Below are 25,778 nucleotides of genomic sequence, written 5' to 3' on the forward strand. Positions count from 1 at the left end.
TAAAGGACTCATTGGACTATAAATGTAGGTCCTAAATCAGTGGTTCTCAACTGGTGGGTCGGGACCCAAAATGGTTTGTGGAGTCGTTTCCAGTGAGTTGGAAAGTCTGCCTGGGAAAAAAAAGTCTGGCCTAAATGAAAAGGAAAAGTGCTGTGACTAAGACGGCCTGTTTGAGGAGAATATTGGAGTTAATGTTTGGGGGTATTAGAGGTGAGCAGTACAGTTTACAAGCAGGAACTCCACCTTGAGAAAAGGCACCAGGTAAGGCTGCGGAGACGACTTGAGCTCAGTCTGCAGCCGGCTGGTGAACTCCTCCGGTTCAATCTTGGCATCCTGTGAGGAGAAGGGTGTCATATATAATTAACGACAGAAGTGAGAGAGTTAAGAAAGACAAAAGGTGACTTGAACACAGCAAGCTGTCCCATCACGAAGCTGATGATCAACCAGTCAACTTCCATCCTGGCACCTCAGGGTGCAGCTCATTAATGTGTAATTCAGTAGGAGATTAAAATTCATGATAGAGCAAGGGTTTTTTTAGAAAGAGTTTTATGCTGCCACCTACAGGTTTAGTGCATTCAATACAACAACACATTTCAGTGTCCACGTTGATCTGCTCGTATGTGAAATGTAGAAAAGAAAGTCACCCTTGACAATGAGCGATTAAAGGAGGGTTTTGTTTTGTTTAAGTCTGGAAATAAAAAGGAAGCAGCAGACAAGGGGCTTGTAGTTTTTGCACAAATCCTAAAGAGAAGACAAAAAGGTCTTCACGACACTCAAATAGTTTGTCATCAAAATGTTCTTAAAGCGTTTTTTGACACAGACGGTCTCGTGCAAAACTTTCTCCTCGGCACAACGATTGGATGGGATCGTGTGTGATTAGATTTTGAAGCTTACCAGCAGATCCTGCACCAGAGCCTTGACGTTTTTGGAGGTCTCAGGGGACGGAGAATTATGAGACGCCAGCTTGATGAGAGTTGCCAGGAAATTCTTACACTTTTTGACATTCTCCTGCATTTCCTGTAACAGATAACAAAATAGTTACTTAGCTTCTGTAAAAAGTTGAAATAGAAAACTGGCAGCCTGAGTTTTTATCTACTTATTCTACCAGATTTCAGGATCACAGATTTGTATCTGAAGAGCTAGTCAACATTTGAAGAAAGGAGTGTAAATACAGCATCAGAATAAAAAGGTGTAAAAAGGTCTGCATCCATGCAGATTGATGTTGATTAGCACTAAGACTGATAAAGAAGCTGCCAAGCATCAGTCACAAATCAGATTGAAGAGCAAACTTAGCATGTTGCCCATTCATCTCTTTAGCCAAATGAGACGTGGCACCTGTCCACCCACACTGCCAGTGGCGATAAACCGTAGCTCCTATGTGATCTCTCAGGGCCTGAATACAAGAAGATCTGTGAACGTGACTGTATGTATGTTAAGGACGTGCATGTGAGCCAGCATTTACGGCTGAATCTATAAACCTACGTGTCCCTGAATGTGTTCATAATGGCTCTGTGCGTTTATGTCTCTGTCTGCATGTCCTTGGGTTGCTTTCCACTTGTGAGAATGTATGAGTGCAAACATGTGCGGGCATGTGTGAGACTCTCGGTGCATGGCCAGCTGCGGGAGGCGGTGAGGCTGTGGGTCTGGGGCTGAGCTTGTGACACAGCTAGCCTGCTGGCAGATGTGACAGTGCCTGCGCCCTTAAGGGTGGAGTGTGGGCTGTGAAGACGGGAAGAGTGTGTGTGTGTGTGTGTGTGTGTGTGTGTGTGTGTTTGGGGGGGGGGGGAGACGGACCTGGGACACGATAGGTCCTCCGGGGGGCGCGGCGATTCCTGTCTGTGGAGGCTGCATGGGCTGGGAGGCAGCCTGGGCCGGGGCCTGGGGGGCCATCACCACAGGGGTCTGCTGTTGAGCCGTCACAGCCACGGCCGGAGCCACGGGGCCCTTCTGGAAGAGCAAGGAGGAGACAGAGAGATAAACAGGACGTGACGCCTCGCTCACAGCAAGGCCACAGAGAACAGGAGGCAGGCGCCACAGCGCTCCTGTCACATCTGGTGTCCCGACTTCGGTGGACATCGCTAAACAGACAAGCAGGGGGAGGGGGGAGGTGGTGACAAGCTAGAGGCTGGGAAAGACGAGAGGCCATCAAAGATTTTCCTCACAGTCACCTACCTGACAAGGCACAGCTCCTATCAAGGCTCGTTACTGGTCATGCCACCAAGAGTATATGCTCTAATGATGAAATGTGAGGGGAAGAATGACTAGAAAATATCGCACATCCAGAATACAAATTTTACTTCGCAGATGAGTTGCCATCAGCGGTTTCTCACTCTAAAGCCCTCATCACCTCTCTGAAATCTCTCCGGGCCTGTTCACACGTGGCAATAAAATACATACTAGGTGATGCAATCCTAAACGGACAGTTCTAAATGCAGATGTGAATGCACCCAAAAAGCAGAGAGCACCATCAACACCATCAAAACCATCCAGCTACAACTGCTGGAGGAGAAGCTGCAGATGATGGAGGTGGACTCGTACATCACCTCCTGGATTACCGACAGACAGACAGACAGACAGACAGACAGACAGACAGACAGACAGACAGACAGACAGACAGACAGACAGACAGACAGACAGACAGACAGACAGACAGACAGACCTTGTCCTTGTACACCTCTGACTTGCAGTACAACTCCAGTTCATGCCATTTGCAGAACTGATCTGATGATTCTGCAGTGGTGGGGTGTAAACGTGATGGGCAAGGAGGAGGAGAACAGGGCGCTGGTGGATAACTTTGTGGAGTGGACGGCGACAAATCACCTGAATCTGAACGCGGACAATACCAGAGAGATGGTGATCGACTTCAGAAGGAAGAGGAGCCACAACCGCTGTGTATCCTGGGAGAGGAAGTGACTGTGTACAAGTACCAGGGCGTCAACATGGACAACAGGCTGAACTGGAAGGCCAACACTCAGGCTGTGTACAAGAAGGGGATGAGCAGCTGAGAAAGCTGAGATCCTTGTACGGGGAGGCTGCAAGCTGGACTCTTCTGTGGTGGTGACAGAGAGGAGGACTCTGAACAAACCTAATCCTGATCACCCTCTGCACCACCGACTGGACAGTCAGCAGAGCAGATTCTCTAACAGACTGGTCCAACTCCACTGCCACAAGGACAGATACAGGAAACCTTTCCTACCGAAGGCCATAACACTGTGCAACAGCTCACCTCTTGCAAGCAGAGAACTGTCTCTTCTTTCTGCTCACGTTAGGTTTATTATCCCTGCACTCAAGTTCACTTCATCGGTCTACTTATCATCATCATCATTATAGTCAATAGTCCCAGCAGCTAACTTGTCTATTCTCACTATTGCACTTCATTATATGGATCACTGATTGCTGCTCTTTATGTCAATACTGCTCACTTACAACTGTCATCACTGGTTTTTGCACATGTTCATCAACTCCAGCAAAGTGTGTTTACATTCAGTTAAACATAGACTTACAATCTAAGAGATCTATCTACCTGCCTAACTTCCTACCTACCTACCTACCTACCTACCTACCTACCTACCTACCTACCTACCTACCTAAAGCCCTCCATCCCAGGTGGATTCAAACCAAAGTTGTTGGACTCAGAAAAACAGATCAGTAGCTCAGTCTGTAGGGACTTGGGTTGGGAACCGGATGTTGTCAAAGTCCCAACGCGAACCAAAATACAGACGTTGGTCTGGTAGCTGAAGAGGTGCCAGACCACTTCTCAAGCACTGCCCGAGGTACCCTTGAGCAAGGCTGTGAACCCCCACCAGCAGGGAGCATGTCTCTAAAATAACAGAGTGCGAACCAGAATTTCCCTTCAAAGATTAAATTAAAATTACAGAAATAATAATATCAAACGATCAGCTTGACTTTCACAAGCTATTTCTTTCCAAATGTAGTTCAAATCTAAAAGGGTTGTTCTGCAGAAAATTTTCTGAGCTGTTTGATAAAATGATAAAATGTAAAAGTTCACCTTTTCTCTGACTTATCAAAAACGAAGCCACGCCCACATTTTCCAAAATAGTTTGAAACCTACTTGTGTATCTTCTGAACAATCACACAGTCACAACATTGGTTCTCAGAAATCTTTTTCAGGGCTGCATAAGAAGGGAAACAGACTGTACAAGACTGAAAAGGATTTCTCACTGGGCGGAGTGCAGGACAAGAGGACGAGGAGGACGAGGAGGAGGACGAGGAAGAGGAGGAGGTCTGGAGGGCGGGGCTGGAAGGAGTTGGAGAGACAGCCGGTACCATCTTGGCCGGGGTCAAAGAACACTGCCGGGAAGTCTGAGGGGTCACGGGAGACTGCAGGACAGAGAGAGAGCCACACAGAAGGGCAGAGAGACGAAAAAGGAAACAAGAGAGCGTGGTTAAGGAAAGGAGGGATGTGGGGATAAAGGAATACAAGGCACCTCAAAAAGTACAACATTAGAAAAACAGTAAAGGTGAGTGAAAGAATGAGGGGAAGAGGAAGTTAATGAACGGAGGGCAGAGAAAATACCAGAACAGCATCAGAGAGAAAGAGGAAGAGAAGAAGGAAAAAACTGAACTTTGTGTTCAACACGAATGAAGGAAGGTCACGAAAGCAGGGAAGAAGAGAAAAGGCAGGATGTTGGTGCTGAAGACTAGAACAGAGAGGCGTCGACAGGGGAAGTAAGAGCGGCTCTCTAAATGTTTCAGCTTAAAGGAGACCGTCTGTGGTTTTAAGAAAGCATGGTTGAGCACTTATTTTTCAAATCTCTCTCAGAGGCAGTTTGACCAACATGAGACACGTGGACATGTAAAGTTACTGTTACAAAGTCTTACTGTGTCTCTACTGAATCACACATGTTATAGTGATTCAAGAATCTGACATGGCTCTGATTTTGATCACTTTTTCTAAAGTCACAAACGTGCTTATGTGACCTTAAACTAGTACAGTAAAAATTGTAGATAATGTATTTTGCATATTTTAGTTAAAAATAATAAAAAATGATCACAATAAATGGAGATACGTGACTTTGAAGCAACAGCAACAAGCAGTGTGAACGCATAAGGAGCATCTACTTGATACACAGAATGAATTAAATAAAGTAGTCCACTGAAAAACACATAGCAGACGATCCAACCTGTTGTTCAAGCTTTGTGAATTAAAAGTCCAGCAACATGTTGTTGATACTGACACACAGCCAACACAACAGCCAAAGCTAAAGACCCAGCTCCTTCATGGAGACTTTGAGTCTGCACGATAAATTTTCATTGTAACAGAAAATGGAGATAGGCATGAAGGCTACCGTGAAACACTGCCTGATACTTCCTTTCTAACATGTGGTTATTTCCATCCATCACGCATCAATTTCAACAATCACATGAAGTCTGAGCTAGCTGTTAGTTTCTTCTGCTATTTGGAGCGTTTTGAGATTCAGGAGAAAAAACGTGCACAAGGTGCTTCACAGCCAGCGAAGCAAACTGAAATGGTCATCAAAGCAGTACAGTAATGTGTTTATATGAAACTTACTGAGCACGTATCTAATGGACAAACTATACTTCAAGGAGATTCCTTTAGAGCAGGCCTCTCCAACCTTTTTTAGGACGAGAGCTATTTTCGAAAACTACGACTTCTACTCCCCTTATTTTTGTTTTGTTTTTGCAGCGTATATTAATATTTTCATGTGCTTACCTTTAATGAGATTTCTGACACTGCCTGCTGTCTACCAGGGCATTGTTACCTGGTTAGAAAGATCTAGAGTTTAAGTAAGTAGATACAGTTTGCTACGAGGGAGGTTTCGTTGATGCATTCTTTTTATTCTCTTTTTTTTTTTTTATATTTTGGATTTGCTTGGCGAGCTTCTTGTTGGAGACCTGCATTAGAGGAATGCTTTTTTTTTTTTTGATGAGTCTGCTTTGTGTATTTGCATTGTAACGGCACCAGAGACAGTGAGATGTTTTCGCAGTCAGTGCCAAGAGCCAGGATAGCAGAATGATGCCCAGTGGTTCATCATAGACACATATCCAGATACACGCGAGTACACACAAGTACACACACTGACACACACTGCCAACCGGATGCCTTGACGCTGGGCCAAGACAACCCTAGAGGGCCTCTGCCCTGACCTCTGGCACACAGACGTCCATTCACAAACAGACAAAAGCACTCACACACCAGGCACACATGATTATCAGCACTTGTCTCACAACCAAATGAAGACACACCAATAGACCCACAGCAGTGTCAAGGAATGGGAAAAGAGACAAAGACTGGAGAAGAAGAAGTAGGATAAGGAGAGGAGGAGGAGGGAGTTTCCCCTCAACTAAAAGTTTTGTAGGATGCAAAAAGGATTCGGGGGGAAGTGGGTGTTTGAGCAAAGAGGGGATCAGGGTAGAAGTGGGGGTAGAAGGGGGTTGGTAAGAGCCACAGGGTGCATCCCTCCGCAAGCTATGCCTCTCTTCATCTCACTGTCTCTGCCTCTGACACGCAGACAAGCACACCCAAACGCAGCGCAGAACCAAAGCCTTGTTAGCTTTTTAAAATAATCAGGCAGTTGGATGATGAATGATTTAACAGGTATGGAAGGAAGGAAGCTCAGGATGCCTTCCGTTTCTCCCCTCGGGGTCGTAGGAAGAGTGACAGGCCGACAGAGGGGTTGAGCTCAGGGAATAAACACCATTCCCTTTCATTTCTCGCTGCTGCTTTCCTGTCGAGAAGGCAACGCCGCAGCCCGCTAATTTGTCATCAGCGTGATGGAGAGAGGTGATGACAATCTGCAAGTCTCTTTGGAGAGGGGTTCACATCAGTGTGAATACAGGTTGGCTGGCTGTGAAGCGAGTGGGCTACTTTTAAGGCTGAGAAAGAGGATGGACCGTTGGGAATGTTTTGTACCTGCCATAAATTGGTAGGTACAAAACCAATTGTACAGCCTAACCCGAACCCCTAACCCTCCTCAATAACTGGGAAAAAATATTATTTCTTAAATTAGAGCACGTAATCTCAGATGTGTCTGAGATCTGACAGCTCAGCTGAAAGTGTAGCAACACTGACTGAGAATGTAAAACTAAGAGAATATCAGTAACTAGTGAAAGACTGCTGCTCTCTGACATTTACTGCCATGTTTCATACAGCTAATGCAACCTTAATTTAAACTCTCTTTGTATTCATGCAAACCTTTTAAGTTTGTTTTTTTTCAACCAGTTAGAAAATGTCTCTCTGTCTTACTCTGATGGAAAAAAAAAATATTATGACATGAATTCAAAACAAAAATCACAAGAGGAGAATGAAGTGTTTCTGAAATAATAAATGAAATGCTGCCCTCTAGTGTCAATGTTTTGTCCTCACAGTAATTGAGTTCATTAAAAGTTTTCTTTGTCTGCTACAATAATTTTAATATCCAAAATACAAAGGGAATGATTTTGTTAAATCAAAGACAAATAGGATGGTCATTTGAAAGGTTTACAGAAAATATTCTTCTTGTTTTAATTTTGCCACCAATGGTACAAGAGTGTCAGTGTTTGTGGACAATTACTGAAGACACACTGACTGAAGGAATATTAACACCAATGCAAGGTTTATTAAGGCTCAACAGCACCTCCATTTTTTAGAAAACTCTGAAGTTTTAAAGTTTACAGTACTATTTAACAAAAGTTTAATAGAATATTAATATACAGTATATAATCAAACATACTGTTAATATACAGTACGGTATATAATCAAATGGGTCTGTGTCTGATTGTTCTCACCAGTGTCTGATTGTCCTCACCTGTCTTTGATTGTCCTCACCTGTGTTTGATTGTCCTCACTTGTGTCTGATTGTCCTCACCTGTCTTTCATTGTCCTCACCTGTCTGATTGTCCTCACCTGTCTTTCATTGTCCTCACCTGTGTTTGATTGTCCTCACCTGTCTGATTGTCCTCACCTGTCTTTCATTGTCCTTACCTGTGTCTGATTGTCCTCACCTGTCTTTGATGGTCCTCACCTGTCTTTGATTGTCCTCACCTGTGTCTGATTGTCCTCACCTGTCTTTGATTGTCCTCACCTGTTTCTGATTGTCCTCACCTGTGTCTGATTGTCCTCACCTGTGTCTGATTGTCCTCACCTGTGTCTGATTGTCCTCACCTGTTTCTGATTGTCCTCACCTGTTTCTGATTGTCCTCACCTGTTTCTGATTGTCCTCACCTGTCTGATTGTCCTCATCTGTCTTTGATTGTCCTCACCTGTGTCTGATTGTCCTCACCTGTGTCTGATGGTCATCACCTGTCTGATTGTCCTCACCTGTGTCTGATTGCCCTGTCTGTTTAGTCTCTGTGTTTCTTTCCTTCTGTGTCAGATCATTGTTAGTTGTTGGTTAGTCTTTGACAGTTTTTAACAGTTTTTGGATTTTCTCAGTTGAGTTTTTGTTTTGCCTTTATTTCAAAATAAAATGACTTTGGTTTTCTGCAGACTTCCTGTTTTTACTAAACTATGCTGCTGTCTGGTCTGTATCACCTGTTTTTGATTAAGCCTTGTGTATCCAGTCTCTGGCTGTTTTCCAAACCTTCTATGATACTCTCAAACACAGTGTTTACTGAATACTGCCCAATGCATACTGCATTCAACATGTGTACGTGGTTTGACTGCCAGTCTGTGGTTATTTTGCAGTTTTTCAGGTGAAGTTGATTTCCGGTTTTGGAATGTGGAAGTGAACAGCCCAGCTAATAGCAAATGCTGCTACAATAAAACATCCACTTATGGTCTGAAAAAACTAACAAGTGATTCTTTTCTTTTGCATGATTTAGAAAATCATTTCCGTCATTTGATGTCTGACCTGAAGCATTGCATTGTGGGAAACAGTACACAATGGAGCCTGGTCTCCATACTGTAGATTTTCCCTGAATCAGTACGACATCCCTCGTTTGTCACTTACTGCATTTTGGGCAGATCAGTATGACCAAGTAAAGTAGGAGGGTTTGAAAATCAGCCTGAGGGTGCGTCTGAATTACAAAGTGATTACACAATCTGACAGTGGACAGTCCCTACAATCTGTGCTGTGTACTTTTAGAAGTTTCTGGTCAGCAGGTGCACAGTCGGCTGATATCTGTTCCTACTTCGTCTGAGTTATTCAGTGTGGCATCATAAGCCCGTCTCATGCTATTGACTCTCCACCTCAGACGTGCTTTGCCCAATGGCTCAATAAACAACACAAAAGTTCAAGTTGCATGATCAACTCCACATCTGAAAAGTTGTGCACGTTTCCTGAACCAGCCTCATCTATCCTCTTTTTTTTTGTTGTCCTTGTTTTGTTTTGACTTGGAGGAACACGTTAAGTGAGGTTTGACATTGAATTTCTGAAAGCCCTGTGGGATTTAAAATAACAATCTATTTCTTAAAAAGATGCGTCCAAACCATACTGCACAAAACCTGGAAGTTAGAATCCCTACTGAAACGTTCATTTCCCTGAGGTGGACCCACAACGCCAACTGAATGACCACCAGGGTTCAGTCAATTGAAAAGTCCGCACTGCAGACTGAACTGTGGTTGTGTTTATCCACATCTGTATCAGTTCTTCACATGTTACTGTCGTACTTGTGTCCCTGAGGCTCTACTGTGGATTCCTCTAAGAACTTTTGAGACTTTAGGTTGGACATTATTTGAGTTGGACTTTTGAACACTGAAAAGAGTGAGCTTTCATGTTTGTCTTTTGTTGTATTGGATATATTTGTGTTAGTCTGAACTTGGCTGCTCTTCTTTTCTTTGAATCCTTATTGTGACAGTTTAAGATGCTCAATGCAGAAAACAGATTTATTTTGGTTGTAAACAGAGTAGAGTCTCACCTACAGTTTTTTGTAAAGCGTCTTGATCATTAGTTATGAGTCTGTGATGGACAAATAAAAAGTGATGGATGAGTTGATTGATTGAATCTGTTTTCTATCATTTACAGAAAATCTGTGAAAAACCAACTTTTCATTTATCTCATTATTTAACACAATTAAGCTCCAAAGGTGTGGATCCAGCAGCAGCAGAAGTTTCCCCATGATTGATGTATCCACAGGTGATAATAAGCAAATTCCAATGAATGATTCAGTGGCTGGTTAAATTTTGATGAGAGGACCCCATGGAGTCATTAAGGAGCCTTGAGACATTAATTCACCCATTAATCTCAGTTTAATCTATACGTAAAATAATCAGGACTATTCACTGAATATAATTACACAGTTTAACATATTAATCAGCCCCCAATTAAGGTCTGGAGCTCAGCTGTTATCTTAATGAGGAGAGGACTGTGTGTACCCACATGTAATGAGACCACAAATTCTACAATTGAATGAGCCGGGCTGCTGTTGACGAAGGTCAGCGGCTGGTAAAATAACACTGATAGAAATTCTCCAGAGCATAAAAGGACTGAAGCGTGCAGGAAATGTGTCTGAACAATCAGGTTTGTGTGTCCTCGTGCTCTCATTGTCAGGTCAGAGGTTGATTGCTCTTTGTAGTAAAAGAACCAGGAAGTGGTGCCGCGTGCGCAAATAAAGGAGTTGATTAAATGACGGAAAACTGATTGATTGATTGATTTGGTTTGCGCTTTATAAAACCCCATTTATGATCACTATCTTCTGCATATAACTAATCCTGACTCGTTGAAGTTAAAGGCAGGTAATCGGTGGCAGGTGAATCCGGTCTAAAACTTTGTCAAGGGCAGGAGCACACTGAAAGAGAAATGTGCAGTCTTTCAACCTCATCTCTATCGATCTAAGAAAGGTTTGTAAGTGTGAATAATGCCTTTCATGTGTCACCCTAACCCAAACCCCTAACCCTCCTTAGCAGAACTACAAAATCTGTTTTTCTTACGACACTAGCCTCATCCTCTCATGTAGTAACTCAGCTCTGCCTTCACTTTTATTGTACACCTCATCAAAAGTACACAACAAGCAGCAACAAAAAAGAACGGCATCTTATCAACGATGACTTAAACACTGTAGTGCTTCAGCTGTACAGCAGGCCCTCTCAGTCGTCTGAGCAGTGGAGCTCCTCTTCTTCACTTGAGGTGGAAGACGCTGAATACCATACTGCTCAGTTCTGATGGAGTGAGACACGGCCTATCATCCACTGTATGCTGTTTGCTTAAACAGATGAAGCGGTTTGGCCCCGCTTCACTCTTCAAAAGCACCTGAGGTCTAAAGAAGGTCAATCTCCAGCCACACTCATGATGTTCAGCACATTTACTGTGAAAGCAATGCTTTGTGGCCTGGTCCTTCACCCGGGTGACCAAAACACACCACAAACAGCATTCAAAAAAAGATGAGGACATTTGTTGGCGTGCCTGGTCTCTGAGTCCAGCCCTGATATGTCACTGGACTACAGCTGATGGTTTCTACGTCTTAAGATGATTCGTTTTCATGAATATTTTTAATGTTTTTCATTCATTTTGCCTCCATACCCAAATTGTTCAAGCCTACTTTGTGGTGTGTTTTGTGATAACACTTTGACTTATTTCTCATGTTTGTCGTTCAATTTCTACCGTGTGAACATTTTATTTTGAACAGCTGGTGTTACTAGGATAAGTTCATGAATGGAGCTGTGACACATTACGACACAGCTGGCGCTCTGCAGCCCATTCACTGAGAGATCATGTGTATGTGGTTACACAGTTACATGTGATCACAACTCAAAACTCACCTTTATTCCCAGGCTGAAACACGCCCCATATTTTTCATTTTTATTTTAGTCTATGTATGTACATGTATGTTTGTAAGCCTGTACATGTATAAGTGAGTGTGTCTATTTGTATGAAATGCGTGTGTAAGCCCCGAGTGTATATTGTCTTTCTTTATTTTTCTTTGATTCTGTTTTTGTGCCCTGCCTGTAAAGCACTTTGATCAGCTGAAGCTCTTTTTAAATGTGCTAAACAAATAGACTTGGACTTGACCGTGTGTTTTGGTGATGTATGGTCTGCTTTGTTATGTTGTAACAGGATCATTGTCTCTAGTGTCAGCATGAATCATCATAAATACAGGCCCAGCAGGAAAATTTAATTCTTCATTTTTCTCTGTTTTTGTTTTTATTTCTATTTCCGGGGGATGTTTCTTGGTTTCTTTTATATCTGCATGTTTGTTAATTCTGTCTTTTTCAAATGGCTTCTTTTTCTTCTTACTTTCTTCTAGATGTTTTGTTAATCTTGAAAAATTAAATAATATAGATTGACAAAAAAAACCCTGCAATATGTTAAATCAAGATACAATATGCCTTTTCAAAATAAAACAGCATTCTTTATTCATGTTAGTATCCGGCCTCATTTCAGCACCAGGAGCTGTCCTTTAAGTACCGTTCAGTGACTCTTTAACTATGTCACGTCTCTGCTGTCCTAAACAATCACTCTTCTTCGTCAGCACATTTGACCCTCACTGTCCAGAGAAGGACTTACTTTTATTTTTCTTTAAGAGAAGAAAACTGTGCTGTGATCTGACTCCTCGTTCTTTAGTATCTCCAACTAAGAAAAATCTCAAACTATCATTTTTCCCCTTTGATATGCAGAAAGCGCCCGAGATGTAGCACTTAGCTGGTTGTTAAAGTGAACAAGAGTGCCGAGGCGGAGTTGGACAAACAGTTTAGAGAAGACACACAGTCATTCATTCTCTCTGCAGTGATTATATTCTTTCACAGCATGAAGAAATGTTCAAAGATAGAGGCAAGAAAACACTGGCTTGTCTGCACAGCACATCTGGAGTGAACGTGTGGAAGTTTAGTGATGCAAAAAAGAAACATTTAATTCTGTAGTGTATCTTTCATTTATAGAGTCGTGATGAATGAAGATAAATGTATCTGACTTGGATGGAATCAAAGGAAGCACGAGGGAGATGGAGTAGTAATCTTATGGGATATTTAGAGCTTAGAGCTTTCTACTGGCTAATCAAAACAAGGTGCACAATCATTGGCTCAACAACAAGAATCAGAGCTTACTCATTATTGTTTATAAACCCCAAGTGTCCTATGAATGTTCCTTATACCCCAGAATCAGAATCAAATACTGAAGTTATTTACCTGACTTTCATTCATATCCAAAGTGGTGATGTGTTATTGGCAGTAAAGTAAGGGGATAAAGGTTCTTCTTTTCATTACATGTGATTATACAGCGATGAGAAATGACTGACAATAGACCTACAGTAGAGTGATTTATTTATTTTTTTTACTTTCTATTTTTGGGTGTTCCCCTCAAGCCACTTCATGACACAGTCCTCATTCAGAATTACAGCTGTCTCAAACAACAACCCTTCACTTCTTCCCTCCTCCAAGTTTTCTAAAGTCTCCAAACGTGCCACAGGAGTTAAGAAAAGAAATCTACATGTAATGATGAACATTTTTCAAAATGAAACAATCGGTGATGCTGTGAATTTCACTCAAACAGATTTGTCATGGCACAGAAGTGGAGCAGTCCTTTATGTAACGAGACATCTCCCTAACCTCTGTCACCTTCCCTTCTTGTTTCCTGTCTCGCGGCTCAGCATTACTACGCACCGTGGTCATCCTGTTGTAAGTGTGCCAGGAGGATCTACTTGGCGTGATCTGTAGCAGACGTGCTCACCTGTGGAGTTGTGACTCTGAAGGTTGCTCCTGCGGTGGGAGTGGCAGGACGCGGAGAGATGTTGTTCTGGGCCTGAGCCTGAGCCTGAGCCTGAGCCAAAGCCTGCTGAGGAACCATCACCAGCTGGCCCAACTCAGTGCGTACCAACACCATCCCTGTACAATCCCACAGAACATTAGAAGAGGGAACAACACAATGCGTTAGTCACTGATCAGTACTTAAAGGAGTTACCACATAACCACAGAGCATAAAGAATACAAACTCATCAAACTTTTACACACTAACACTGTTTTACTTTTATTAACATACTTCTTGCTTTTATTGATATTTGATCTCATGAATGGTGCTTCTTTTCTATTTCCTTTTATGGTTTTATTATCCTCAACGCTGGGGCAACACCGTGCATCTGACATCCATGCTAATAAAGAATATTACACTGAGAGCTAAATAAGTCTAAACAAGCAGCCGGGTTCAATCTTTCCCCAGCCCGCTAAGATGGGGTTGCTAATAGTACATTTAAATTATTTTAGCAGCAAAGCAACTTCAAGCTGAAGAAAAGATCGAGGAAAATGCAACAGACAGAATGTCAATCGGTTCAATCGGTTCAATGTCAATTCGTTCGACTGCTTATTTCTGATTGGCTGAAAGATGTTTATAAAAAAGCTGTATTTGTTTTACATCAGTGCATGGAAATAATATCAAACTGCATTTTACCAACCAGAAACAGAACTTTGTTTTCTGTAACTTAGCCAGCATGAATTAAAACTATCATGATTAAAAATAAGACCAACAAGTATAACAATCACTGTACAGTGCGACAAACAATCGACTTCTTCTGCAGAATTTGCGCCACAATGAATGTTTATATTGTAGGTAGTAGAGCTGGGAATCTTTAGGTGATTCATTTCAGTTCTTGGGGTCACGATTCGATTTAGTATTAGCTTTATTTGGCCTTCTCCAAAGAGATTTGGAAGTTATGAATGTATTTAAAACCTCAGAAAATAAGAATTTAAAGAAGACAAAGCACCTTGACTTAAACATAAAACTACGTTTTTCCCACCTCTAGGATGAAATATGATGCTTTAATAGACTCCATAATAAAACATAATAAGAACAATAAAGATCACTAATCATCCCAGCGTGAGAAATAAAGTGAACTACATTCCTCGACCAATCAACACTCCATCTTTAACGGTACTGACAGCTCAGAGGGAAGAACAGGTCTTCAATAAAGAAGTCGACTTTTCTCGGGCAGCAGTTATGTCACTCGAGAAGTGAGAGTTTTCTGGAAAAGAGACACTGTAGTACGAGCATGTGGAACTGTTTCAAAACAGCTCCAAACTGCTGGATTCTGCACACGCTGAACTTCTTCTTGGATTCAAACTACAGCACAGCAGTCTTTACATACAGTGTCACAAAAGTGTTTTCAAACTTCGGAAGCTGTTTGTTTTGCGTATCAAAAACCTGCGAACGCCTGACGCCTCAATGTGCTCCTTTGTTTACTGTGCATGATGTGTGACTCGTTTTTTTTGGGGGGGGGGGACATTTCTGCATGACATGGTTGGAGCGAGCGCCGTCTGCTTGTGACAGTGAACCCGTGAACTCAAGCGTGACAGCAGGGGAAGCTTCACACAGTGAGCAAAACAATACAAAGTGTATCTCTTATAGAGACGTGGACTAAGACTTTGCTTTAATGAACTTAGTGTACAGATAAATGTAACTGACTCAACTACAACACAAACATAATGTGAGAGCTGTCTTTTTTTATTCAAGTATTTCACAGATGTGGTATAATGTTGTGTTATTGTACTCTTATGGATGCTTGGTGTAAATGTGAAATTGTTCACGCTTTACTGGGTCCATGATTCCACTGCTGTGTAACGTGTTTGATTCCCCGTGAGGCCACATATGTTGAAGCTCACGCCTAAGAGACTTTGATTAAAAGCACAATATTATCAACAGGTATATTCTTCTTCAGCATCAGGCACCAAACAATGTCTGCAGGAATCTTGGAGAGCTTTCCAAATATATAAACATGGGGTCGGAAAACTGGACATCACACACACACACACACACACACACACAACTTCCTCAGGCTCAAGACTCTGTACCATGCATGAGCCTTAGGTACAGATATTCTAAACTGCACCTCCTTGCCTCTATCCTTACCCGGCGGGATGGTAAACCCAGGGGGAAGCTGAATGGTCGTCTGCTGCTGAGGTGGTCTGACAATCAGCTGTGGGGCTACAATCCTTTGAGGTGTTGTGAGTCCAGGACGGGGTTGAGACTGTGTGGAGGTGGCCACGGCAACTGTTGGGGAGGGGGCTGTGGGTCTGACCATGCTGCTGCTGGTGGTGGTGCTGGTGGTCACTGACGTAGTCTGAGCAGCTCCACATACAGAACTTGTTGCCGCCCCTGCTGTTGTGGGAGAGTTCACAGGCGGAGTTACTGTTGTGGTGGTCATTGCTGCTGATGATGCTGTTGTGGTTGTTGTTGTAGTTGTTGGTATGGCAACAGAAGGTGTGGTAGATACAGTGTTTATCATAGAATTGACAGACTGGCTTGACATTACAATTTTGGACTGACAATTGTCTGTTTTGGAAGGCTCTGAATCAGTCAAGGTTTTGCTGTGGTTGTCCTGTGAAGCTGAAGATGCAGGGGATGCTATGCGGGCTCCCTGCTGGACCAAGGCCGACACACTGGTACCGTTGCCATTCTGGGCAATGCTCGCCACTATGTGACTCGGGAGTCTATGCAGCGCTATAGTGGGAGTCCCCCGGTCCAGGGCGATAGCAGACTGACCTACCGGGAGGCTCGGGTTAGTGACGGTGAAAGTGGAAGTGTTAATAGAGGATGTGACAACACGAGTAGAGTTTGTTGTGGTTGTATCCACATAGACGTCGTCTGCGCTGCTGCTGCTCCTCCTCGTCGTTACAGCGGCACCGTTGAAACTCTTCAACCGAGTAGAAGCGCTCCTCCGCGGCGTGCTTATGCGCTTCCTCGGTGGGTTAGCCTCCGTTGACGTCTCCCCCGGAGAAACCTTACACCCCCGGCTGGATGTGTTACTGATGCTGCCAGGCGCAGCAGCAGTCAAAGTTGACAGACCAGATGCAGTCAGTGTTGTGACGGATGCTCCATCACAACAAGCGGCGCTCACACCGGCAGGAGGAGTGGAGGAAGGCGGGTCGAGAGAAGGGGACGTGACACTTTTATCCGGGCTAACATCTTTAGAGTTTCTCTCCTGGCGCATCTCAGTTTTATTCCGCCGTCCTTGTTGTTGTTGTTGTTCCACTGTTGAGGTGCCCACTGGAGCTGGGAGCGTTTTTCCTAAGTGATGGTTGGCGAGGGGCACAGAGCCAGCGCCTCCGTTTTCCTCTGTTTTGCCTGCAGGCTTGTTTTGGTCTGCGAGCTGAGACTCCAACGAACCCACCAGGTCGCTCACCGCTTTTTCATCCACCTCTGAAAAGAGCATCTCTTCCAGGGGGTCGGAGGCGCCCGCCATCTCTGATCACAGATTGCTCTTATATTGTATTATAATGCGCATGCGTGTTACTAGGCATTGTGGGAATGAATCTGACGTCAGGAGATGGAGTGGGGGGGTCTTAGTTTTATTTTTCACTCAAAATCTAACCTGGAGATATTACATTACATTATATTACAAATCCTACAAGTCCTAAAAACAAAGCTTCTTGTGAGTTACTTGAATTGTGATTTTATTTATTTTCCTACATTTTCCAATTTTATTATTATTTTTTTTTTATTTCCTTTGTGATTACCAAATATATTCATTTGTAGCTGTTGTAGCTCAAGCTTATAACTTCGTTCTTGTAATTAAATCCTGATGTAGCCTACCAAACATTTTCTAAATAAAGTTTTGTAAAAAGTAGCCTTTTCGCGATTTCCCTATTCATTCAAGTCTAAACAATAAGCACCTACGATTTTTGTCTTTTTTTTTCAAATTATCCAGTTTAATGTACATCTTTTTGTATTTATTTATCATTTTAATTATTATTATTCATAATAGTGTTTGTTACTTTGTCAGGGTGGTGAAAGCCAGTAGTACTGTATGTTGTATCCAGACATCTTAGTATAAATAAAATTAGCGCACTGTTATGTGTCAGGGAATGTTATTTTTCTTAAATTATAGTAAAAATGGACAAATAAACCAGGCCCCCTTGACCCTCCTGGATGTATAATATGCTTGCCAACCAGCCTTTTACATTCATTAAAGCAGCTGAACTGGTGTATAGCCTCAGGACCATGGACCCACCACACACCACTTATGAATGGGAATTAATGTCCCAAATTGATGTTGTTGGGTTTTTTTTGTTGTTGTTTTTTTTAATTAACTGTTAAGTTTCAAACACTCAGATTTATTTCAATAAAAATGTGTAGTTTGGACCTCAGATGGAACAAAACACATCTGGTGTTTAATTGCGCATAATTGGCTTTTTGCCCAAAAAAATATTTCCAAGCACACCTTGGCGACCCTCTGAAAATGGCTAGGTGACCCACTTTTGGGTCGGGACCCACTGCATTAAAGGACCCACGTGAAGGGGAAATATAAACCATACACAGTATAATATACGTTTGGGGGAGCACGCAGGTGGTGCATTCAAGTGATGTCGGCAAAAAGGGTTTCTGAGTTCTAAAATAAACACGAACACCTCAAGTTAAGGAGCAAAAACTCGGAAAAGACTCAGGTGACTTGATTTTGGATTTCCCGACTTGACGTCAGAATCGTCTTGACGTAATGAGCAAAATATGTTTTGTCATCAATATTAACATACCTTTTTTATTAATTCACGTATCGAACATCAAATTTGAACGCAGCAAATGAACGCATCACAGCACGTGAACGCAACACAAGACAGACACGGCCTTTCTCCCGGCATGCTTAGCGGCGGGCAAAGGAAACTGCAATCGGCCATGTCGTGTTAGATTTCAGAAGAGAAAAGAGCGAGTCCGATTCTCAACGTCTTTTTCTTTTTTTATCTCTCCATGCACAGAAAACATTTTGAACTGCAGCTCTAGAAAAGCAACACATTCATCCTCTCGTCTGTCTGGGAACAGATTCAGGTGGATTTCTTGAGTTTATTACAAGCATACAAAAAGAAGAAACATGAGCGGAGGAGGAACGCCGTACATCGGCAGCAAAATTAGCCTCATCTCCAAGGCCGAGATTCGCTATGAAGGGATTTTGTACACAATTGACACCGAAAACTCGACAGTAGCTCTTGCTAAAGGTGAGTCAAGCAGCCGACATGTGGACTACAACACTTGGGGAGGTTAAATAGTGAAGCTCACTCAAGGGAGAAGTAACCAGAAAGGATATTTTAATCGCATGCTAGTTAGCCACGCTAGCGTCCTTTGTAGCACACTAAAAGCGCAGTGGTGCACTAGTTCACACTTCGCGTCCTTCTTTGTTTACCTTGTTTCAGCCAACATTACGTCTGACTTTTATCACTTAGCACCAGGTGGCCTGTCCTTTTTTCATATATATCTAATACACTCCTGTTGTCAAACTCATTAAATTAAAAAGTCAATTACGATGTTTTTCATCAATTAGCTTAGTTCCAGTTTTGGATGGTAACTCATGTTAGCTCACTCTTTGGTCTTTAAAACTGTACATTTCAATCAGTTAGATTTTTAAACAACACAGAGGGAGGTAAAGTGTGTTTGTTGAATAGATTTACTATCTAATAAAGAAAGGAATGATTAAAGGTGCATTATGTCGATTTTGTAGAAAAGTGTGGACTAAATTTGTAAAGTGCACCTTTGAATTACACCGTATTAATAGTTTTTAGTTCATTTCCAGGTGTTCTTATGTAATACAGGTGCTTTGCAAGAGTCTATCAGAAGGACTACAACAGTAAACCAGTTTATGCTCAGATTAAGGATGTTTTAAAAAGTCAACAACACCCACTAAATAACTGAGATATGTTATGTATTTTCTCCACAGTTCGCTCTTTCGGCACTGAAGACCGGCCAACTGACCGGCCTATTCCCCCCCGGGATGAAGTGTTTGAGTACATCATTTTCAGGGGAAGTGATATTAAAGACCTGACCGTTTGTGAGCCTCCCAAAGCCACCAGCAGCCTGCCTCAGGATCCTGCCATCGTTCAAGTAAGTGCATTTGTTTGCTTGTTGTACAAAATGCCTAAGTTTTCCTGAGTTTGTCACCTCTGACTTGAATTTAGTATTAAAGTCATGGGTTGGTATTTTCAGGCTCGTTTCTGTTGGCTGTTATCGATTGTGCTTGCTGTCTTATTGCCACAGCGGGACACCTGATGCTTGTTGTTGTTGATTGCAACACCTGTGTTCCACTGTTTTCTGTGAACATCATCATTAACAAAAAACTGAAATGGTAATAACCTTATTGTTAACCTTTCAAACAAAGGTGACACCATAACGTACTTATCATTTTACTTCACTGAACACAGGAAAGGCACACAACATCAAATTAATTACACTGAAAACAATTTAACTTACAGAAGTCTTCACATAAGTTAGTGTGCCTAATGCCAGAGTAGTTCATGGTACCTCTGTTATGTTTGGACACGTGTTGTTTTGTAGTAACATTTGATTGACAGTTATCTTTGGGACACTAATGTGTTGTTTTTTTATGTTTGCAGTCGTCAATTGGATCCAGCAGTTCTGCACCTCCACCTCCGTTCCAGTCAGCCGGGTCCTATGCTCCTCCGTACAGCAGAGCCCCCGTCCAACCGTACAGCCAGTTTGGTGTGACACAGCTCGCAGCTCAGCAGTTTGGCTCTGATGCAACCGGGGGTAAGAGGTCGTTTTTATTCCAGCACGTACGCGGGCTCAGGACAGGACAGGGTTTCTCTGCAGCGTTTAAAACAACAAGGTGGCGGCATCGTCTAAATGAGTTGCCGTCTAATCAATGCTATGGTTTCCTGTACAAAAAGAAAGTAGAGATCGGGCTGAAACGGAAAACTATCATATTAATCACACTGTGGAGGATTACACAGCTACACAGATGCACACAGTGTGATGTGCTCACAGCGGCGTCGGCCGCTACGGCGCAGATCTGACGCAGAGATTAAAATCTGACTTTACACAGAACAACAGCAGGATTGTATTTGAAAATGTTCCGTGTTGATCCCACGTCCACACTGAACGGACGTTTTCTCTCTGACTGTCGGGGTAATATGTTTAATAATTTTTTATTTCATGCTCGGTCCTTTTTGGTTTCAACATGTGACTTTAAATTCTCCGAAATGGCCAAGTATTGTAGATGAATACATGCCGATAACAGAGTGAGGAAAACAAAGTTAAAACTGTGTTTAATGATGAATGAAGTCAGGGTTGAGGAAACGGTTTGATATTAAAAAACGTTTTTGTAAAAGCTGGAGGTTCATTTAAAATAATAATAATTTGTCTGAAGTGGACCAACATGTAAATAAGGAGCTTTCACAGCTGCACTTGATAATGAAAAGTCGAGAGTAACGGTCAGGTACAGAAGAGCTGTTGGGATCACACTGGTTGTGCATCTTTCCCTATGCTTCATACGTCGCTCTGTTTTGCAGGACCATCCAGTCCCCATCTGGACTCTGTAAAAAAAAGTCCGACCCTGGAGCAGGCAGTGCAGGCTCCTTCATCCGCTGCACCTGCTCCGCCTGTACCTGTGGGACAGAGGAGTCAGGCTGCGGCCCCCAGACCCACCAGCAACGCCGCCGGGAGCCAGAAGCCCCCAGACCTCCTGGAGCAGAGAAAAGGTAAGGTGTTAGGATAGAAGAAGAAGTCTTTTAACATCAGTGGCTCAGGACTGTGTTCACGCTGTCTCTCCCTGCTCAGCTCCTGAGGTTCAAAAGGTGTCACAGCCAGACCATGAACATGGAGCTGTTGAAAATCGAGATCCCAACAAGCACCCAGGTTCTGGTAAGTGCACCTTTACTGATGAACATGCTTCATTTAAACTGATGGAACCACCACTATTCTTCTTCTTGTAGTCATCGGAGACATAGGAGTGTTATAAACACTACATATATAACAATCAGCTGTAACAGATACAACAAGGTTCACTGTGATTGAATTGTGCTCTTTTCCCCACAAAGGGCCCAAAGTTCACATCATGAAAGTAGAAATCGTTTCCCTCAGTGTCTGGACTGCATAGTGCACTCATTTCTCTGTGCTGTATCCCATCACTATGATGTAAGGAGGAGACGAGGGGTTGCCTTCAGGGTTTTCATGGTGTTGTTCAAAAAAAAACCTGCAGCAGATTATAAGAAAGGGTACAGGGTGTTAAATCCAGATGTAGCTCAGGTTTCTTGGCTGAAATAGTTTGCATTGGGGAGGCTGGGTTGACAGTGATGCTTGTCCTACTTTCATTAAGGGTAAATATCATCCTCCCATAGAGTACAAAGCCAGCCCCTCACTGGCTCACTGTTCGTGCATGTGTTGTCGCTGCGACTCACTTTCCTCTCTTTGTTTCTCAGCTGCTGCTCAGTCGATGCGCCGCGGCCGTGGAAGAGGAAACCGGAGCCGAGGCAAAATGAACGTGCGCAGGGATGGCCCCATGAAGTTCGAAGAAGACTTTGACTTTGAGACTGCCAACGCTCTGTTTCACAAAGACGAGATTGACAAAGAGCTCCAGAACAAGCTCAAGCTGAAGGGTAAAGCTCCTGCACACTCACAAAGACGGGACTTGAAAGGGAAAGCATGTTTGTGGCTATGATTTGAAGTCCTCTTGATTTATTCTAGAGACGCGACGCTTATTAAACAAACAAGGGATCCATTTCTTCCTCACCAGAGACTGCTCATTCACATGTACTGAGGACACGTCCAACATGACTTTAAAACAGCCCACTGTGACTGCTGCAATTTAAAGGGCAACATTGTGTGCACTTATGTTTATCTCCTCACCAGTAACCTCTGAAGAGAATCAGTTAGACATCCTATTTGATGCTTTACCTGCTGTTAACACTCACACACACACACATGTCTGAAAGTACGTTTAAATTTGTCACTTTTGTCGTGGCCACAGTTCTGCTGTAATACAAGGCGCTGCATCATTTCAGGTTTTGTCCAGACTGAATCTCAGCGTATCTTTAGGTGTCTCTGCTTTTATGTTTGTGTAATTCTTTGCACGTTTCCCTCCGACCCCAGATGACAAGCCTGAAAAGGCGCTGAACGGAGAAGAAACTGCTGAGTCAGAACACCCAGCCACCGAGGGGACCAATGAGGAGGAGGAGGCTGTGATAAACTCGTGCTACTACGACAAGACCAAGTCCTTCTTCGATAACCTGTCCTGTGATGATCTAAGGTACAGCGTGCAGTCCAGCTGTTCATATATAACAGCTTCATTAACCCTGCAGGTAACATTCAAACACTGAGCAGAACTGAGGCCAGGCTTTAATGTTGGGAAGGTTTTCGCCTGTTGAGTGGTGACGGGTCAGACGAGGATCTTGAGCTCTTGTTTTGAAGCTCAGACTGTTGAACAGTAATCAACGTGTGACACGAATAACTCATCACATTGTCACTTTGAGTATCATCCCACCTTTGCACTGTGACAGTGACCATGACAGACCACTCGGCATTAGATGGTTTTGCGTGAGGGAGGGATGGAGGTGGCTTTAACACAAGCACGGACCTCCTAGCATTTATTTGTTTAAACATCTGAAATGTGTTCCAATGATATACTGACCACACTTTTGGTTTGATCTTTTCCAGTAAAGGGGGCGATCGAGGATTTTCAAGGTCAGTCTCTTTTTTTGATTTGTTGTTTTTGGCTTATTTCCGTTTAGAATTCTGTTTGTCTGATTTCTTGAATTCATCTTCTGCAGGATATGTAGACGAGAAAGTAACGAGAAAAACTGTCCAATTGAAACTGGAACTTAATTTTTTGTCTTTTGTGACGAGGTTTATTTGCTGCTCAAAATCTGAACCCTGATGTTTGTCTCTGACAGGGAGAGAAGGTCGACCTGGGCAGAAGAGAGGCGAATGAATTCGGAGACTTTCGGCATCCCACTAAGGCACAGCCGAGGAAGAGGTGGTTACCGTGGCCGAGGCTTCATGGGGCCCAGAGGAGGCCGAGGGCGCCCGCTAAGCAGAGGCTCCTTCGGACCACCCCGGGGCCCCCCGCCTGGTTTCAGGGGCGGATTCAGAGGTGGCCGAGGAGGACGCGACTTCTCTGATTTTGAGTACAGGGTAAATCTTTTTCGCCTTCTGTTCTCTTAAAGTGGAACGCGTAGAGAAGCAGTACTCGGGCCGCTCTGAACACAGTTTGTTTGTTTTGTTTGCAGAAGGAGAACAAGGTGGCTGCATAGTGTTCCCCTGCATCATGAAGAAGGTCTTTGGTTTCAGGATTCGACGAGCAGAATGAAGACGTCCTCTCAGTCACCAGCACGAAGGTCGTGTGCTTTACTCGAGGGGATGCGAGTGCAGCTCCCTGTCCTCCACTCTGAAAAACAGGCTCTTTTTTTGATTTCTTTCTTTCTTTACCCCACTCACATGTGTAAATAACTTGCTCTGGAACCAGTAATCCTGCAAAAAAAATTGCATCAATCAAGTTAATTTCTTCCTGAAAGTGTCTTTTGATATTGAAAGCTGAGTGGATCACAGTTCATGTGACGGATAGCTTTATTTTCTTATTGTCATGGTAGTTCTCAGACTTCATTAGTTTGGTTGATATTTGTTCAGTATTTGTCACTTTGTTAGCAGGAAACCTTTTTGAATTCTTTTGGACATCCATCATCTCTCATTGAAGTAAGAGGAGGAAACGACCTGAACTGACTGTTGTTATGAATGAATGAATGTAAATCTTCTACTTAGTGCCCCTCATCCACACACACACACACACACACACAAATATGTGACTCACTCAGAAGTTTTTGTCTCAAGTTTTCAAAGATGTGCTTTCAGAGGATCAGCCTGTTACTCTCCAGCTTGTTGGATTTGATGACTCTGTTTTTGTTTGACACTTGCAGCTGAACTCCAGAGTCGGCTTTAGAGGTATTTGTTGGCAGTAGAGCTCATTGACTGGCTTTTTAATGAACAAGAGTTTCTTTGATTTTTGTCTGAGAGCGAGGAGCCTCCATTACTAGAAACGCTTTGAGTTAAATCAGACCGAACCTGCAGCCAGGCTGACCTTTGACACGTTGGATTTGATAAAAACATCTTTTGCTATTTTGCCAAAAAAAAGGAACTCTTAAACATGAAGTTGAGTCGAGTCATTCAAACACAGGTTTTCATTTTTTAGCCCTTCACTGTTCTTTGTCCAAACAACATGAGCGCTCACTCACAGGATCCTGTCCAACCATTCAGCTTCCTTGGACTTGTCTTACAGTTGTGTCATGTGCATTGTTCTTGTTTCCTGTGCAGAGCCGAGTACCTGCAGTGATGTCATGATGTTAGCTGAAAATGGGATTCTTGTAAATGGATCGAAAAATGTAGAAGAAGACGACGTTCAGTAATAACGACTAAAGTACTGCTAGACATCAGCTCACTGGCTGGTCTGGAGCTCCTCTTGTTGCATTGTTGGGGATGTGATTTTTTTTCTTTCTTTTTTTTTTACTCTTGAGATGAAAGGGACTTGAACTGGATGTGGTGCCAGTGTGTTGGAGGGAGGGGGAATCTTACTTTAGTCTTTTTGGCTCTGATTTGTTAGTACTCTAGAGACTTCAGAGTGATTTTATACAGCTCTCCCTTTAACTTGACGCTTACAGAGTATTGAAAGCACTACAAGATAAAATGGTGTTTCACAGATTGCTCATCACTGCATGATAGCCAGTACCAGGTACCATCACTTTATATGAGCCTTCTTGATAACGTACAATACTGAATTGGAGATGAAACGTATGACTGAACCTATAGCTGACCTGTTTTTCATATGTTTGTTACTCCTTCCAGTCATTGGAATTGTAAACCAGAAATTGTTTTCTTGAGAATATCAACAAAATTGAGTTTTTACGTAAAATAAAGAGTTGTACAATATCTGATGTCTCTTTTTTTTTTATTATTTATCTGCACGTTTCTAAATCTCAACGTATACAACCATCCTAAAGCAAATGGAGAAGTTAGTTAAGGAGTCCGGGGAGTCGTTGAAGTACCGACCCAACCAGATGAAGCCACGACTTTAATGACCAATCACCTTCCATCCTTTTTTGTTTGCGTAATGGTTAAAACATCAGTATGTAAAAGCTCTTTAACTAAAATGATCATTTTAATGCTAAAATATTATTATTCACACATTTT

At 42.8% G+C, this 25,778-nt stretch overlaps 2 protein-coding genes across 6 annotated transcripts in view; one reads left to right on the forward strand and one right to left on the reverse strand.

The window, feature by feature from the left end:
• The window catches only part of LOC306821188 (transcription initiation factor TFIID subunit 4), an 86,000-nt gene extending 68,752 nt beyond the window's left edge, over nucleotides 1–17,248 (reverse strand). For 4 of the 5 annotated variants that reach the window (XR_013778754.1, XM_079339461.1, XM_079339462.1 and 1 more), the window contains exons 1-6: nucleotides 15,732–17,248; nucleotides 13,563–13,717; nucleotides 4,183–4,341; nucleotides 1,795–1,947; nucleotides 895–1,017; nucleotides 244–333 (exon numbers count right to left, since the gene is read on the reverse strand). Coding sequence is in view for 3 of the 5 variants with exons in the window: in XM_079339461.1 (XP_079195587.1) it covers nucleotides 244–333; nucleotides 895–1,017; nucleotides 1,795–1,947; nucleotides 4,183–4,341; nucleotides 13,563–13,717; nucleotides 15,732–17,064 (2,013 nt within the window). In the remaining 2 variants the exon portion in view is untranslated. The remainder of the gene's footprint in view (nucleotides 1–243; nucleotides 334–894; nucleotides 1,018–1,794; nucleotides 1,948–4,182; nucleotides 4,342–13,562; nucleotides 13,718–15,731) is intronic. The other variant, XR_013778753.1, reaches the window with a different exon arrangement.
• Nucleotides 17,249–18,431: 1,183 nt separating this feature from the next.
• lsm14ab (LSM14A mRNA processing body assembly factor b) lies at nucleotides 18,432–25,517 on the forward strand. The gene is made up of 10 exons (XM_079338955.1): nucleotides 18,432–18,808; nucleotides 19,525–19,688; nucleotides 20,198–20,351; nucleotides 21,113–21,301; nucleotides 21,381–21,464; nucleotides 22,022–22,198; nucleotides 22,692–22,848; nucleotides 23,256–23,282; nucleotides 23,492–23,732; nucleotides 23,828–25,517. The coding sequence occupies exons 1-10, from the start codon at nucleotides 18,685–18,687 to the stop codon at nucleotides 23,849–23,851; spliced, it is 1,341 nt and encodes a 446-aa protein (XP_079195081.1). The 5' UTR covers nucleotides 18,432–18,684; the 3' UTR covers nucleotides 23,852–25,517.
• Nucleotides 25,518–25,778: the final 261 nt, after the last annotated feature.

The sequence above is a fragment of the Symphodus melops genome (genome assembly GCF_947650265.1).
Source record: "Symphodus melops genome assembly, chromosome: 3".
NCBI classification, from domain to species: Eukaryota; Metazoa; Chordata; class Actinopteri; order Labriformes; family Labridae; genus Symphodus; species Symphodus melops.

Coding starts and splice junctions, on each gene's coding strand:
- lsm14ab (XM_079338955.1), top strand. CDS start 18,685: ATGAGCGGAGGAGGAACGCCGTACATCGGCAGCAAAATTAGCCTCATC. Junction 20,352..21,112: donor TGGCTCTGATGCAACCGGGG/GTAAGAGGTCGT, acceptor TCTGTTTTGCAG/GACCATCCAGTCCCCATCTG. Junction 23,283..23,491: donor GGCGATCGAGGATTTTCAAG/GTCAGTCTCTTT, acceptor TGTCTCTGACAG/GGAGAGAAGGTCGACCTGGG.